The following is a 17,838-nucleotide window of genomic DNA, read 5'->3' as shown; positions in this document are numbered from 1 at the left end:
TAGGAGAACAATAATTGCAATATAATGGCTTCCTGGCACACGAGCGGAAAAAAACTTCAAGCTGCTCTCACATTGTTCAAGTAACCTGTTAAGAAGACAATGCCACTCACAACATCCACAGCTCATGTGTCTTTGGGTCTGATATCAAAAACTGAAACGTGAGCAGACCAAATCGATGGAAGTAAGGACACAGACATCAGCAACGACCTCAGTTCCCCCCTTTAAAAAGCTGTGGTTTCTTTCCTCTTTAAATAAACACTGAAAACAGACTCTTAGCATTTTTCCAGACCTCACTTGTCCAAACTGAATGCTGAAAAAAAAAAAAACTCAGAGCTTGACAGAGTGCAAACTCACCACATATTCAAAGACCAGAGTCAGGGTCTCCTTGGTGTGGATGATGTCATGGAGGAGCACGATGTTTGCATGCTTCAGGCCTTTCAGAAGAGAAGCTGAGGACACAGAGCAGAATAGAAGTGTTTGGTGTGAGGCACTGAGAACTTAAACTATGAGCCTTTCCTCATTAGCTACACCATTAAGAATGTAACACAGGCCCCTACAGGCTTCACTACATACATGGGGATTAAAAAAAGAAGCAAGATTAAACAGACACGGGAGAGAATACAGCATGGATTTACTCTTGGAAGTTCCCATACTCATTTGTTAGCACTGCTATGATGTACAGTGATAGACACTGTTAATAAGAAGAGGGAGATGATACTGTACAAGCAAAGACGTTGATGTCATTTTCAAATCTCCTATGAGGAACACATTAGAGAGGACTTGGAATAATAGAATTATAATATTATGACATTAGTCATAGACTTGGCTATATCTCTATGTGCAGGGAAACAACAATCAAAACACACATTAGCAGCTTCTTGAAGTTGTTTAAAGTTGTATCTTCCACTTTTAGGAAGGTTTGTAGGCAGACATTGAAAAAAATCCATCTATACGTTTGTTTGTATGAGCGTTTAATCTCTAAGGAATAAAAATGTGTTTGCTTTTGTAGCCTTAGAATAAGCCACATGCACTTAATATGTATGTAAGCCATATACACTCCCTGTGTAGTGTGTCAGGAGAGTATGGTGGCCTTCGCAGACCATTATGACATGCTGCTCTTCTTTGTTTGCCTGTAAGTAGGGTTGGAAATTATTGAGAATTAACTGGAGATTTTGGATCATTTAAAGAGACTGAATATAGAGTTATAGAATACTGTCGAGCAGGAGGCAGAAGAAACAACATCATATTCCGCTCTTTTGGCTTCTCCCTCTCTAGGGGGCGCCACAGTGGATCAGCCCCATATTTGATTTGGGAGATATTTTTCCTGCTAAATGCTCTTCCTGAAGCAACCCACCCATTTGATCTGGGTTTGGGACCAGCCATTCAATTTTGAAATCTTCCAGTTAACCCCCATTAATCCCCATGGAAGGTTTTTCTATTTTCATCACTTCCTACTTGTAAAAGAGGCCCTTGTCTCTGCAACATATGAAATGCGTATTCAAATACTATGAAAACCAAAAAAAAAAAAGGTGCCTCCTTAACGTTACGCACCTGTAAATCTTCAAACACCTGAAGCTGTTTCACTTCTTACCTTCTCTTATGGCCGTGAAGGGCGTTCCTTCCTCCTCTTGGAGGCGAATCACCTTCAGAGCCACCAGCTTCCCATTCACCCTGGCAGAGACACGGCATATTAAGTAGATTAAATAGATTAAAAAAATGACATTTCATGAGTCCTAATACAATAATATATTAAAATCAAAGAAGCCGGGGGAAAGGTGAGAAGTGTTTTGTTGATTTAATTAAAAATTATTCTCCCCGACGGAGTCAAAATTTTAATTTCCTGTGATACTGAACTATGACTTTAAGGAATATGTGGTTAAAATACCTAATGGGGTTAATAATAATAATAAAAAAATATATATTTCATGTATCTATTTACTCATTCTACTCCGCTGTTTTCTTTCCTGATGAGATTAGGTGATGATCGCCAAGTTATGGCTCTAAGGTATGCATGGATTAAACAGCTTCTACAGAGTCTAAAATGGTTAATAATTCAATTAACATTTGTTTATTTTTGTTTTATTTCCTCTCCCCCTTCTGGCTTTGTTTTCCCTCTTTTAGTCACAGTCACAAGAGCAGTGGATGCTCTTCCTTACCAGGGTCATACATTAGATTTCTAATAATAACAATGACTGCTAACTTATTATTGTGACATTTATTTGTTCATTTTTGTTCATCTATTTATTTATGTTTTTCCCTGAAGGATGAGATAATAACACAAATGTCAGGTACCTATGGATGAATTCCTGAATAATAACTATGTCAGGTCAATAATAACTATGACTCCAAAGTGTATGTGGATGAAATGGCCATAAAAGAGTCTGCGGCAGGATTTGATTTCTCGGGGAAAAGTGATGATTATGATTCGCAGAATGGACGGCAATTTTGTCTCAACTCAAGAAAATGTAATTTAGCAGCAGTGGAGTGAGACCCCGAGTACAAGGCCACAGGATTAAACCGGAATGAAGCTCACCAATCAAAGGCGCTGTAATAAAAAGGAAAGCAACATAAGCATTGTTACCGAGAAGATTAGAGTCTGCGCACACTCGTATATTAATATTGTGTGGACAAAACCTGAGAGAAGAGCAACAAAACATAAAAAATGAGGCCATAAAAAACATGCACGCCACAGTGATTAAAATAAAAGAGATTGCACGCACGCAGGATAGAGAAAAAAAGTGGCATGAAACTATACTGTGAAACTGTTATTGCTTTTTGCTTTAATTAATATATGCAGTTATAGCTCAGCTGTATAATTTAATGTAATATTCACAGCGTGCATGAGTGGCTCTTTTGAAGAGCGACGGGATTAAACAGTGAGTCGACACGAACGCAGCTACTCACTTGCTCTTCCCCTTGTACACCGTGGCGTACGAGCCCTCTCCCAGCTTCTCCAGCTTCTCGTACGAGTCCGCCTTTCCGAACTTGGGACTCGTGGGCTGGGGAAGTTAAAGAAACAGGTAAGAAAGATTAAGTAATGTCAACCCAGAAAAGAAAGAGTCTCCCGAGGCTTTCCCAGAAGTCATTACACGCCTGTGAAGGATGTGAAAATCTGCAGCGCGTCATCGGGGAGATGTAATGCCAGCGAACGGGAGGAGAGAGAGAGAGAGACTCTGGTGCCTTGCTTTCATTTAACAGTCGTCTCATAACTTTTCATAAATCACTTTCCCCGCAGGTCACAGAGAAACTTAACTGCTGTTGAGAGGAAATCAAGCCCAGAGCTGAATTCTAAAACTACAACTTATTGCGGGATCATTCACAGATGAAATACTGTTGAATATGGGATTTTTTTTACTTACGTAACATTACGAAGATTGTCATCCCACTTTTTGGCACTTTTTTTTGGCCCTTCTATTGGGATACCTTGCACAGAGGGCTAGCATCTAAAGTGTGGCGCTACAAACTAGCTAATTAGCTGACAGATATGTCAGCTAATTGGGAATTAAATGGTAATGTGGTATGTGCCACTTCTAACAACACCATACATTAAGAGGAAGTTAGGATTCAAAGCCGGCTGTAGTTTACCAAGTCACCTTCTCCATCCTTAATAACCCTAAAGACTCCGCGCGGTGGAAACGTTAGCTAAATAAATTAAGGATTACTGTTCCAAAACCATATCATAACAGTGATCAGCTCTTTGGTAAAAACAGCCTAGAGAGGAATGAGAGCGAGCTGCAGGAACGTGAAGCGGAACAGCCAGGTCACACTGGATGAGGATGTGCCGCGAAGCGCTCGTGAATATAACGTTCGAGCCATGTCCATACTTCACACACCGTTTATCCACCTCATTTACCTTTCTCTGTGTTTGTGCCTGGCTGTGGCACAAACACAGGAAGAGAGAGAGAGACGTAGCCTTCACCATTGCTATAAATGTCAAAAGTGGACACAACCGTAACCAAAAGTTATATTTTGAAGGAAATTCACTTTTTTCAATGGATATAACATTAAATTAATAAGAAATACACTCTATACATTACATACTCTACACAATGTGGTAAATGACTATTCTAGCTGCAAACGTCTGGTTTGTAATGGAATATGTCCAGTGTTGCTGGTTCTTTGACGAGAGCAAAGTATGAAGGGCAAAATTATGATTTTGAATAAAAATCATAATTTATAATCTTGTCTTAAATATATTTTCTTAAATATATTTTCTATTCATTTTGCAACTTTTTTGATGAATAAAAGTGTGACTTTTAATGGAAAACTGTATGGGTGACCCTAAACTTTTGAACGGTAGTGTACATACCTGAATTAAATATATACGTACATACAAAAAAAGTTTCATATAGTGGATGGGGAGTGAGGAAGGACATTTTAGTGTCATACAGATATTTTCTTTAGGACCTCTGGACACTCATCTTGAAACCAGGACATCTGGTCACCGTATTCTGACCTCCTGACCTCAGGTTCTCAGTTGGCCTGGGTAGATTACACTCTCAACTCCTTCGAAACAGTCTGTCAGTGTGGTTCCATCCGCATTGTCTAATTAAGCTGTTCCCTCTATTCAGCATCATTTACAGTGTTGTTGGAAAGTCTGACCAAGGACACGCATGTGTGCCTCTTTTTGTTGTTTTCTAAAAATATATCTCAATCTCCTAGCCCCTCATTCAATCACCTCAGTGGTAACATAATTATGGCCACGTTTATATTGGCTCTAAGTTGCCTGTTTGTCACTTTCACTCATATCTAATGCGCTCTCAGTCTGTGTCTGTGGTTCATTCTCCCATGTCCAGCTCTCCCTCGCCTACCTGTGTGGTTTGGACTGGCTCTCTCACCATCTGCCTGCTCACTTCTGCCAGTCAGATCCCAGTCGCCAGCTGAGCACCTCTGCCAAACCTTCCTCAGATCATTTCTTTTGGAATAGAGAACCACAAAAGTTCTGAGAACTTCTGAGTTCAGGCACCTGACATTCACACGCTCACAACGCCACTGACCTCTTGATGGGAATTCTCCCCCAATCAACTTATTGTGAGTGCTTCTGATTGTGATGCGCGATAAAATCCACTTCGGAAGTGGATAAAAAAAAAAGAAAGAAAGAAGTGGAGCCGGGCTGTTGACACTCTAATGGATAAAGTGGGGCTGAAGAGCAGTTTCTAGTTAGAAGCTTCTATACAGTAAGTGTTTGATGCCGTTTAAAAACCTATTATCTGCTACTAAAGCGAGTGCCAGCGGAAGAATCCACCCTTTATCCTTTCAACCCCAAGACCTTGTCTGTGAGGTCGTCAGGTTTGCTGCGCTGTCTAAACAAAAAACAGGCCATTTACACATTTTCATAATTATGGCTGAAGCGATTCATTAATGTCTCGCAGTGATGCTGGCAGGCAGTCAGTCAAGCCCCATATCACACGTATTAAATCTAATTTGCCCGCGCGCTCATTAGGCACACTCGCATTTGGAGTCGAATTAAAAAGGAAACAAGTGTGTAGAATAATCTGAAAATCGCATTTGCCAGATGAAGGGAAATCATTAGGTTTGGCATCAATTAGACGTATGGAGGAGCGAAATGGTTCAGGAAAGGCGCCAACACACCTGAAACAAACAGAAAGCAACTGCCGAGAAATCTTCATGACTGCTTCTTCATGACTCTTTGTTGGGATCCTTGAGAGAGGAACACACTCTTAGAAATAAGAATAATCGGTATCAACCAATTTGATCCAGAGAACCCTTTAAAACTCCTTTCCTGAATAAAGGGTTTTAAAAGGGTTCTCGGTGGAACCCTCCAAAAGGGTTCCATGTGGAACCTTTATAAAAAGGTTCTAGCCAAAAAGGGTTCTCCTATGAGGACAAGCTGAAGAACATTATATACTTAGCACTACTGAGCACTTCTATTTCTAAGAGTGTAAATGGAAGTTGAGAGCAATTAGAAGGATGTGATTTGCTCCGTATCCTGCACTTTACATTTTGTATTCTTCGATTTTGAACGATTTTTACACGACTCTCTCGCAACATATTGGTTACACTGCAGCATATTATTGTAATTGCGAGTTGTCTTGCAAAAAGATTAAGGCTGTTCGTGTCCTCACAAAGTTGAGTCGGCCTTCTAGTCACACATTCATGCCCACGCTCCTATTCATGCTAAAATGAGGTCTAATTCAGTCCGGTGTAACTGTTTCCACATTGAACAAGGCCGCTGATGAAGCTGCTGCAGCAAAAGCCACGAGTGTAATGAATCGAGCAAGGCTGCTGTGTTTTATCCCCCCCTCCCTCCCTATCTCCACCCGAGAAGTCAAGTTTTCATTTAAATGATAAAGGGCTACATAAAAACAAGCAAGGACAACTGATTGGACTGTGATGAACTCTGCTGTCGACATGAAAAACAAAAGTGCATTTCACAGACGTAGCCAGAAGCCATAATCCATCCTTTCACCCGCAGTGTGAAGAATAAGAAAAGTTTATCTGATCAGTCGCTTCATAACGCTTTGAAACAGAGATTTTGCCAAAAGGCCGACGCGCTGTAATGTGTAGTTATGGTTCTGCAGAGGTGGAACTCACAGAGCTGGGGCTGGAGTGTCGGCGCAGTTTGGGGGACTCCTTGCCAGCAGACGAAGTCTTGGCGTTGATGCAGGCATTGTTCTCAGAGTGGACCCTCTTCACCTGACTGGCAGGCTTCTCGAACGGGTCGAAGCCGCTCTGCGTGCGCTGAACTCTCACCTTCTTGTCCTCAGGGATGGTGTCCAGGGGCTTGATGACCGAGTCTGATCCCTGGCAGCTGCGTGTGGACATCTTTGTGACACATATCTGTGAGAAAAGGAGGAGAAAATTGGAGGGCAAAGATTAAAAGATTAGCATAAAAGAAAAACCGTGATTACCAATAACGGCCCCTCATATGATTTGTACTGATGTAGTGATTTTCTCATCTTGATGACCACTCAAAGTTACAGTATTTTCATAATTGATTAATCTGTCTATTATATTCTTATATTCGAGTGCTCGTTTGGTCCGTAAAATGTCATAAAATGTTTATCAAACTTGGAAATTACATATGTTCCATATGTTCTTGAATGTTTTGTCCAAAAACAAATAAAATATTTAATTTTAATGATATGGAGCAAAGAAACCAGAAAATATTCACATTCAAGAAGCTGAAAAATATCATATGATAAACGAAGATCAAAATGTCATTCAATATTCAGTGGGATATAAATGTGATGTAGCATTAGTGTATTTTTAGGTTAGATTATACATTTTTTTCTCACACATTTTGAACATTTTGCAGAGACTATTAGACAATTGAAAACATATAATCATATACCGCAGCCTTTGCAACTCGCTAATTACATTATATCCATTGAAAAAAATTTCTCTGCTCTAATTCACACATATGTTCATCCAGCGTATCTCTACGCAGAGCTTCTCCTCCCCATTGACGCTCATTCACACATTGCCAGCACAGTTGCCAGGTGCAATTTCATATTGAGCGTTTGCCCAGGAACAAAATCGGCACGTAGAAACCTGGCAACAAAACCCTCAACCTTCCCGGTGGGGAAAAGCGACCCGCTTTACCCACCGTTCCACAGCCATGCCTTCCTGACACTGCCTGCTTTTCATCCCTGTCAGCCTGGGTTTCCTCCATGGAAAGCATTGTTGTTACCGCTCTGCTAAGTCTTTTTTTTTTATTTATCTCTTCTCTCTTTTCCCTCCTGATCAAAACAGCTCCAGGCTCACTTGACTACTCAACGACTACACACATGTACACAACACTAGCTGCCGTTACACTTCTGCCTCCGTTACTGTGCAAAATCCCTCCTTATCACTGACACACATCTCTTCAACTACGCACAATTGTCTCTCTACAAAATTGGCCATCCTCGCTTCACATCCATCCTCCAAGAACACACAGCAAACTCACCAGCTGCTCCTCCACCATGGACTGTGTGTACTGAACACAAAAGGCGCAGGCGGCATGACATGTTTTGCCACGAGCTGCCTTCAGATTAAATATTTAGGCCCGGGCTCCCCTGCAGGAAGAACTTCTAATTACCCTAATACACAAGGAGGAGTCGTCTTGCAGCTCAGAGGCTTGTTGTTTAACTTGGGCCGGGTTTCATACGAGGACAGACTGGAAAAACGGTGCCCGAAAAAAATACAGACTTCCTTTTCTGTGACACTAATGCGTTTCCGGACTTTTCACAGTTGCATGACGTTGTGACATATTTGTGAAATCCCAATTGGAAATTCTGAATGAATACAATGATTATGTTTTTTTCCCCCCACTGCAAATTACATTTGTATTGATTATTTCTTTAATAGCAGCCTTATGCTGATGACAAATGAGTGTTTGTTTGTGCTTTGGGCTGTTTGATTTCCTATTAGCAGCTCCACTGTTAATACTTTATTCAGGATTTATTTCATGTCTATGTGAACATTTGGATTTATTTATATTCATTTTATTTAATTTCACATTACTTGTATGTACATCTTTGGGTTTACAATAAGCTAAATAAATGCACATATAAAGTAATATATCTTTATTTATCAACACAATTGTATGTACCTCATACTAACTCATCTTATTGACTGAAATACTTCAACTATCAAATTATTACTTAATACTCGCACTTTTTTGCATCAGTTTTTCGCCCCTACCACTTCCACAGAAACTTTTGCTCAAATGTCGAGGTTTCAAATGGAAATGTCGGCTACTAGTTTTTAAGCTCTTAAATGTATAAGGAAAGTGAATATGCTACTTCTTCTTCTTCTTCTTCCACACTGGACACATGATAGTCAAGTGCCAGCTGTAAATGATTTAACTTATGCTGTATGGTGTGCAAGAACATCCTAAGGAGTGAGTTAGGTTTCATAGAAAGTGCACGGCTTGTGTTGTGACTGAAGCGTTCTCATGATTATATGTATATGTTTTTTTGTTTGTTTGTTTTAATGATAGTGACACCTTTTCAAAAGGTAAATAAATTGGTTTGTTCTGGTCTACTGATTTGCCAGTGACTGACTCTATGCTCTACTTCCATGGTTCTCAAAGTGTGGTATGTTTTCTGCCAAGTGGTACGCAAGCTTCCTCTGGTGGTCCTTGGAGGAAAATCAGAAATACTGTTCTACTGTACACTCTTAGAACAAGGGTTCAAAAAGGGTCCTTCTACAAGGGCTGAGGTTCTACCTGGAACCATTTGCTTCTGAAAAACCCATTCTTCGGGAAGGGTTCTTGATAACACTAACAGTTCCAGTAAGAACCATTTTGATCCAGAGAACCCTTTAAAACCTCTTTCCTGAATAAAGGGTTTTAAAAGGGTTCTAGGTGGAACTTTTATAATAAGGTTCTACCTGGAGCCAAAAAGGGTTCTCCTATGAGGACAAGCCGAAGAACCTTATATCGTTCTACTTAGCGCTTTTATTTCTAAGAGTGTATATACCAGGGTATGTGATTTGGGTTGAGCTGAGAACTTTTGACCGGAGGGCGTAGAAAATGAAACTAATAATAATAATAAAAAGAAATTCATCAATAATAATTAGAGTCACCTTATCTCTTGCTCCATCTTCATCTAATCATTACACCAGTGTGTGAAGTATATGAGAAGAAAAGGAGGATGATGAAAGAGAACATTTTCTTATCGGGAATGAATCTGCCTCCTGTGAAAAGTCTATAGCTGACTTTGCTCTGCCTATGTACACCACTGTATTTTAACATTGGTGATAATCTAGCTAACAATTTTTGGTTCCCAGCACGTTCCCTGATAGTTCCCTCCTAGGTTCTCCTGTGGTTGCCATAGAAGATTTTCCTACCATTCCCCTAAAGTTACTTTTCTAAAGACTTCATTCGTTCTCTAAACATTTGTTTTTGGTTTGGTTGTAACTAACCTTAAGAGAACCGTAGGGGAACATTCTTTGAACGTTGTGTGTCAGTAGGGAATTGTTCTACTTCATTTTCTCAGGTGGACACACCTGTGCACCTCAGATGTTGTGCAGGTAACTCATCGTCAAGCTGATGCCTTCAGCTTTACATGCAGCCGTCCTTCTTGACTTTACTATGGAGCATCTTGATAATGCAGACCATGAGTTGGTGAAATACAAGTAAAAACCATGTCATCGGCATGAATTATGGAAGGCTGAGGGTGAAAGGATGTGGGCGCCCGGTTACATCTGCTCTTCCTCTGTTGCCAGGATGAAAACGCCCCGTCAAGACAGCGGAGATGCAATTACACCAAATCGATTCTGGTTGAAGGACAGCCTCTGTAATCACTACTTCTCCCATCAATGCACACATGTACAAATATAAACAAACCGTGATAAACGGCATTGTTTCTCTATCTATAATTTATTCAGTGCTGCCGCAGTGACCCCGTCGCCCACAGGGATCATTTGGGATTAATCTTATCTTAGGGTTGTCATGCAGTAATGGAAAAGGTAGGCAGTAACACGGTGGGCAGAGCCAGGCTAATGCAACTATGTCCACTGGAGTAGTTACTGATGACATTAGTTTGAACGATGACAAGAAGCACAGAGGCCATAAAAGAGCAATCAAGCACAGAGTCTGCCTGCATGCTCTGCTAACTCAAAGCTATCAGCCATGTTAACTTGGCCACACTCAGTGCTTACCCACTGTGTGAACGCATTTCCATTTTCCAGAGACAAAGCGGGGCTATCAACTTGCCTGGGCTCATCATTGTATAGGCTCAAAATGATGGTGAGAGACGATACACTGGAGAGGAGACTGGAAAAAAAGAATCATCCTTCTTTCCATCAAGCCACACTGTCGGGAAAGCACGAGCCTTTGTGTCGGTGTTCGTCTACACATAGATAAAGCTGTGTGTGTGTGTGTGTGTGTGTGTGTGCTAAAAATAGCTAGTGCCTCCTCGAACACAGCAGCTTTTTGTGTGATGCTCGGTTTAACAGATTTCGTCTATAGACGGGTGGACATAATGATGGACTGATACAACGGCGACACAATTTAAAAGGAGATCTGATCCGACACAATTTAAAAGGAGATCTGATCTGAGCGTTAAAACCGACGTGTCTGAGCACTTATCAAGTGAGAATCAAATGACTGTCGTGCAGCTGCTGACAAGAATAATCACCTTGTGCCAAAAGGGCTGCTTTCATTTGAATTTGCTCTGTGCCTCGTGCCATGTGATGGCAACTTCTTTGTGACTTCTTTATGACATCGCCAAGTGCCAGCCCAATGCGGCTTTTCAGCTACAAGTTTAGTATTTTGGACACCATTTAGTTATTTTTTTTAAACCTTTTGGATGTTAATAGCTGTCCACACATGTCATGCTGTGTTCCTCTCACAATACAGTAAATTATACGATGGCACAAATATCAATATATTAATGATCTAATTAAGGCACGCTAAACAGTTCCTGCTAGTTTCACTCGTCACTACTTGATGTCTCCTCATGGTGGCGCTTCTCAAATGAATGAGGGGAACATGGGCAGACGTTACCTGGCAGAAGGGATAATGGTGGAGAAAGCTACGTTAACCTCTTCTTCCCTGACCCTCTTTTTGGAGTAGTTTTCACTGTAGATGCCACTGTGTCAGAGTAAAATGGAACACAGCATAAATGAAGGATTGTTTTCTCCCGCCTAGAAACATATTGCATTTTAAAGCAAATATCCCCTTTAAAATATGCAGTTGGAGCTTAATAACACATGGAGGTCATGTAACAACATGTGGACATGAGCTGTGCAAAGTCTGATGCTGCTAAAGTGAAGCAGATTGAAATGACAAAGGTTTTAGTAAAGAGATGTCTAGGCGTTCTCTCTTTTGGCACAGTTTGGCACCATCTGGGCCATTTTAGATTTCTTAGGCACCAAATTATTAAAACCCATTTAATTATATAGACATGTCACTATTGAAAAAGAACTTGTTTTGAAAAAAAAAAAAAAAAGTATCTTAACTCGCTGTAAATGGATGCTCACTATGCAGTGCGTAATAACAACTCTGTGACTCTGCAGCGTCTTCAGTTACGCAGCGCCATAGCTCTGGCTTACCTTGGACAATTAGGGTGATTGACAGTTCGTTTTAAACCTCTAAACTGGTAGAATCAGACCCCGGTCTCCAAATGCATGCAAATCACTTCATTAGCGAGTCAAAAGGACATAAATGCATATGACGCATTTGTGTGGACATTCGCCCTTCTCTAATCAGAATGATCTAATGTCACTCTGTAATGATCAATCAGACCGAGATTTGTTCCCAAAGCATGCTGGAAAGTGTAGTTCTTCATTAGAAGTGGTTTTGTTCCGGTGGAAATAACCTGGTATAGGGGGCAACCGTGAAGAAGAGGTTAAGATCCACGTTCTATACATAGACCAAACCCATAATCGAGTAATCCAAAAATAGCCGACAAATTATTCAGTTATGAAAATAATCAGTTAGTTGCTGTCCGACATGACTCTGGGGACATTAGGCTTTTTACTAAAAGGTCACACATTCAAATCCTTGCACCGCTAAGAAAAATAAATGTAAAAGGAAAGTGGATGAAAAGTAATTTTCCCTTTCCTTGATATTGTATCAAAAGCCACTGAGCAAGGCACCAAGTGTAAAACATGGATCAAATGAAATGGTTTGAAGATTGTTTAAAATATTATGGCAGGCTTTTAAGCTGAACAGCACTTAACTTGCTCAGACAAATTATTGGCTTTTTCACAGTTTGTCTCCATGTTCTCCAAACAAGTACACATTAAAAAAGATGTATGCACCTTTAAGTTTTCATACATTTTCTAGATTGCTATTTTCATGAATTATTGTAATATTATTTTTGGCAAACTCGGATACTTTCCCAGATTATATTGGACTCCAGTCAAAGTGCAAAGTGACTGCTGCTGTTACTCTTTATCATTTTTGTACATTGCCCTTCAGAAACTATTGCAAAGTATGTTCTAAACCCAACAACTTTAAAATAAAATTAGAATATTGAACAACAATGATAACTGTATCCCACACATAAGGTACTTGTAAATCCTTGAATTGGAGATGGTGAATAATTAATCATGAATCTCTGTTTTTGAAATGTGTTGTTAACATTGATATTTTGTTGTAATTGAGACGGTTTCATCGTGATATGATATCAGTTCTTTGGAAAAGAACTATTGAAGACAACAATCAAACATGCACACACTATATTAACTTCTGGGTGAGTTAATATTTTGCCTACTTCTCATGCATTCCTTATGAATGAGCATCTACTCTAGCACTTGTGACAGAACAATACTATCTAAAGGCCTGTGGCTGTTCAGTGTATGGGGATGCAAAACAAAAAAAAATCAACTTAGACATAAAATTGGCAGTTTGTAGCCCAGTTATGAAATTCACCACAAAGCTCTTGCTGGGCTGTCGACAGAGTTGTCAGCTGTTGTAATCTTGGCCCAACAATAGTAGTTTTCATTCGCTGTGTGCGTTTTTGGGATGGATCTGAAGTAACTCTGTTACTCATTCACTGGCTTAGTCACACTTCCCTATTTATAGGCCTGACCACGCTATAGGGCCGTCCAGCCCAAAAATATATTGTATAATTAATAAAGCATTTTCCAGTTAAGCGAGATGGTATTTAGTTTTGTCATGGTATCCACCTTATGTCGAGCTCTGTGATGCCTTTCACTAATTACTGGTGCTAAACCCGAACAGCCGTTTCCAAGGAAACAGTCATAAACATTATGCTGACAATCCACTAAGGTAAAGCCTATAGTCAGAGCCTTTAAGCCCCACATGACCAGGTTGGGGTTTCAGTTTCAACGTCAGGTGAATCTGTTTGCCCTGTGATGCAGGAGCAAAGCCATTTTTACACAGCTGCAATAATGTGGAAGGTCAAAAACTAGTGATTAGGGAAGGCACTTTTGTGTGTGCAATACCGATATCAGTCCTATACAGTCATTTTAGTCCTTTTTTAATTTTGAAGCTGTTAACAACACATTTGTTCTGTAGCCATTTTCAAGCTATTCCGAAAAAAGAAGAAATAAAAAGCCCACAACATGACTCTAAAATTAGCTAAAATGTAACATGAGCTAAAATGCTGTAGGAGTTTACATATCCTATCCAGTAATTTTGACCAATATTGGATCGATACCGAGTATCGTATCGGCTAATCCCTATTCCTCAGCTAGTTCTTTTGTGTTTAGCATCTTTTGTTCAAGTGTATGTCAAAACACAAAGCCACAAATTTACCTTCATCTAGCTGATAGTAACAGCCATGAACAAAGGCTGATATGAATATAATGATATAATTTAAACCAAATATGGATAAATTAATACTAACATAGTTTGATGTATAAGCTAGCCAAAACAACTGCCAGAGGAGTGCCAGGCTAGTTAGCTAATTTTGACAGTTTCCTGAGAATAAGTAGGATAAGGTACATTCCTTATAAAAAATGTTTAATCTAATTTATATCCAGGAGCTGCACATACATAATCCCAGTGTTCTCTTAAACTATAATATGCTGTACCACCATTACACTGCAAGCCAATGACTACGACTCAATGACTTGTACCTGGCAGCTTCATCATTCTGAAGAACCTTATGAAGAAGGTCTGGGGACTATATAGCAGGCCTCTTAGAGGAGATAATGTGCGGTCAGACTCTTCTACATCCTTATTAGTATTGCTAGCCATTGCTTTTGATTGAAATGCTTTAAAAACAGGCATATAAATGATTAAACTGGCTGGCTTCCCAGCAGCAACTTCCCACTTCAGGGCAGCACCCAGTTACTCAGAAGAATGCTGTGGCATGGCCAGACTTCTCCCCTCCAAGTTCTCTACTTACCGCCTCTGTTAATGTCCACTCTTGCTAATCTTCAACACTACTGTCACGTACAGCTGTGAAACCCGAGCCAGGGGCACAGACACAGTGAAAATACTTTAATAAGCCTAGCAACTGTTCACTGTTATAATGCAAAATCTTAATGGCACATTTTTTATTTTTTTTTAATTCTGTCTGCCATAAGATGAATTCCTCTCTAGGGATTCATTACAGATTCCCGATACACCATTAGGCGGGAAAAGTATCACACTAAGTTCCCATTACTCACAGTAATTATGCCACAATACTGTATTTTTTTCTCTCCCTAATTCTATTTTAAACTTTTCAGCATCACTGGCTTTCTTTGTCACCGTTACCTCTTTACGACAGGAAAACCCGCTAAGATAAATTGGATGCAGTGCAGCTAGACTTTTATTAGTGAGCACACGACTTTTCTATATGTTTCATTGTTACATATACACTATTATGGACAAAAGTATTTGGATGCCTCACCATAACACGAACAGGGACTGCAATGACGTATTCAAATAAAGTTGGTCCCCTTTTGCAGCTTCCACTCTTCTTGAAAGACTTTCCTCAACATTATGAAGTGTTTCTATGGGAATTTTGTGTCCATTCATTCTGCAGAGCATGTACGAGTTCAGACACTTGTGTTAGACGAGAAGACCAGGCTCACAACCTCTGTTCCAGTTCATACCGGAGGTGTTCAATGGGGTTTAGGTCAGGGCTCTGTGTGGACCAGTCAAGTTCTTCCACTCCAAACTCCTCAAACCAGGTCTTTATATTCTTGCTTTGCGCACTGGGACACACTCATGTTGGAATAGAAAAGGACCTTCCTAAACCTGTTGCCACAAAGTTGGATGAATAGCATTGTCCAAAATGGCTTGGTATGCTGAAGAGTTAAGATTGTCCTTCACTGGAGATAAGAGGCCTAGAACAAAGCCTGATTGCATCACATGGATTCTTAAAAGGTTTGGCCAAATAGTTTTGTCCATAGAGTGTATTTATATATGATTAATGGTGCAATCAATTCATAAGGTACAATAATTGTAATATAAAACAGGTTACAAGAATAACTGGCAGAAGCAGACAACACAATTGTGGCTATGATTCAAACATCGGAGAGTATTAAGTTTGTACCAATCCAATTAGTAGATTAGTGCTGGCTACCACCACACATTTCCTGAATTAATTCAATTCCAATTAAGTTGCTCTCGATTTAACTAGATTTCAGAGTCTATCCTTATCCTTGGAGGAAAATATGCCAACATTGATGCCTGGTGCAACTGTGTCTTTTCCTTGAAGGCACGTGTTGGAAATGTTGTGAAGAGGCACAGGCAGCAGGCAATTTCTCACAGTCAATTTCTCACTTAGCAGTGTGCTATGTGGGAAAAACCCTGCATGTATTTGGTTTCACCATTGTCTCATGTGGTCTGTTCTTCCAAAACTAACAGGCAAATATAAAAAGATAAAATTTTTTACTGCTGCTGGTGATGGAGGAAAAGTCATGGGAACCCCAAAGTCAGACAGTTTTATCCTCTGGGAACCATAAATGTCTGTTTGTCCCAATTGATCCAACAGTTGTTGGCATATTTCACTCTGGACCACTGCAGTAGACGGGTTGATTCATTGAGGAATGGCACAGGCCATAGCTAATAATTACAGAATATGTTGACAATGATGAGTCCACATGAAATCAGCATGACAATGTAAGTGGATGTGGATTTCATGTGTAATTGGGCACTGCTGACTCATTAGCACAAGTGCCACTTCAGCAAACACCTTCATTTTGTAGCCACTTGATATGAATTGCACCACGTGCCCCTCGATTAGTCTCTGAGGAATCACATTTGAATAAAAGCCTTGCATGTGCTGTCAGAGACCTGTTTGCAGGTCTTGCCCTGGAGTGATCCTGGAGTAGAAGCTAGTATGGGTAGCACTAAAGCCCAGGTTTTATTTGATGGCTGTAACTTCAACACAAATAAGCAAATTATAACGGGGATGGTGTGTCACATTAATGAGTAGATATAAACAAAGAATAGGTTAAAATACAGGCTAAATCCTGCTTGTACAGATCATTACAAATCCAGTTTACATCCCAGAGCTCAGTTCTGGTAATAGGCTAGAAAGCATGCACTGGACTCAACTACTCACAGTTCCATGTAATCTGTAACAAGAGGTTGTAAAACCAGATATATGTGTGGCCATTTTCAAACAGATGCAGGACAGGAAATGCCTGCCCAAAAACTTAAATATTAATGACCCTTTGGTGTAGGCCCCTTATCTCCAATGAAGGACAATCTTAACGCTTCAGCAGACCACGATATTTTGGACAATGCTATGCTTCCAACTTTGTGGCAACAGTTTGAGGAAGGGCTTTATTATCCAACATGATTGTGCCCCAGTGCACAAAGCAAGGACTATAAAGACATGGTTTGACTTTGAGTTTGGTGTGGAAGAACTTGACTGGGCCGCACAGAGCCTTGACCTAAACCCCATCGAGCACCGTTGGGATGAACTGGAACAGAGATTGTGAGCGTTCTCATTCAATCAGTGCCTGACCTCACAAATGCTCTAAAATCCCCGAAGAAACACTTTGAGGAAACAAACTATTGAAGAAAGTCTTTCAAGACGTGTGGAAGCTAAAGTACAATTCTTAGTGTATATATACTCATATATATTGTATAGCAATGATATCTCTGATGTTTTCTATAATGAATATGTCAAGCATGATCACGATGAAACTAAAACGAAATTTGGTTTGGCTTATATCTTCACAGCAACCAAGAGATATACTGTAGAGTAAATTAGGGCCTGCCATTTGTATCATTAAAAACACAGCTATGTGCATTTTTTGCATGCCTATTTTTGACTCCCTGTCCTACATTTTTTTTTTATCCAAGCAAACATAGAACATGCTATTTTTAAGCAACCCTGAACACACAGTGGTATAGTTCCAGTAGTGGGGCCTTAAACATCCCTTTCATGAATGCCTTCTGGTGAGAATGTCTCAGAGTATGCACTCTTATTCCCATTTGTACTCTCCATCATGTCAACGCGGTGCGAT

At 40.0% G+C, this 17,838-nt stretch overlaps 1 protein-coding gene across 1 annotated transcript in view; it reads right to left on the bottom strand.

Moving 5' to 3' along the window:
- The window catches only part of cdk14 (cyclin dependent kinase 14), a gene marked incomplete at both ends in the record, with an annotated part of 117,760 nt that overhangs the window by 59,729 nt on the left and 40,193 nt on the right, over positions 1-17,838 (bottom strand). Inside the window, 4 exons of the mRNA XM_083894614.1 lie at positions 355-449; positions 1,592-1,671; positions 2,905-2,999; positions 6,556-6,801. Coding sequence (XP_083750740.1) covers positions 355-449; positions 1,592-1,671; positions 2,905-2,999; positions 6,556-6,801 — 516 coding nt within the window. The remainder of the gene's footprint in view (positions 1-354; positions 450-1,591; positions 1,672-2,904; positions 3,000-6,555; positions 6,802-17,838) is intronic.

This window comes from Microchirus variegatus (genome assembly GCF_963457635.1).
Source record: "Microchirus variegatus genome assembly, chromosome: 1".
NCBI lineage: Eukaryota > Metazoa > Chordata > Actinopteri > Pleuronectiformes > Soleidae > Microchirus > Microchirus variegatus.
This window is presented reverse-complemented; position numbering and strand designations above follow the sequence as displayed.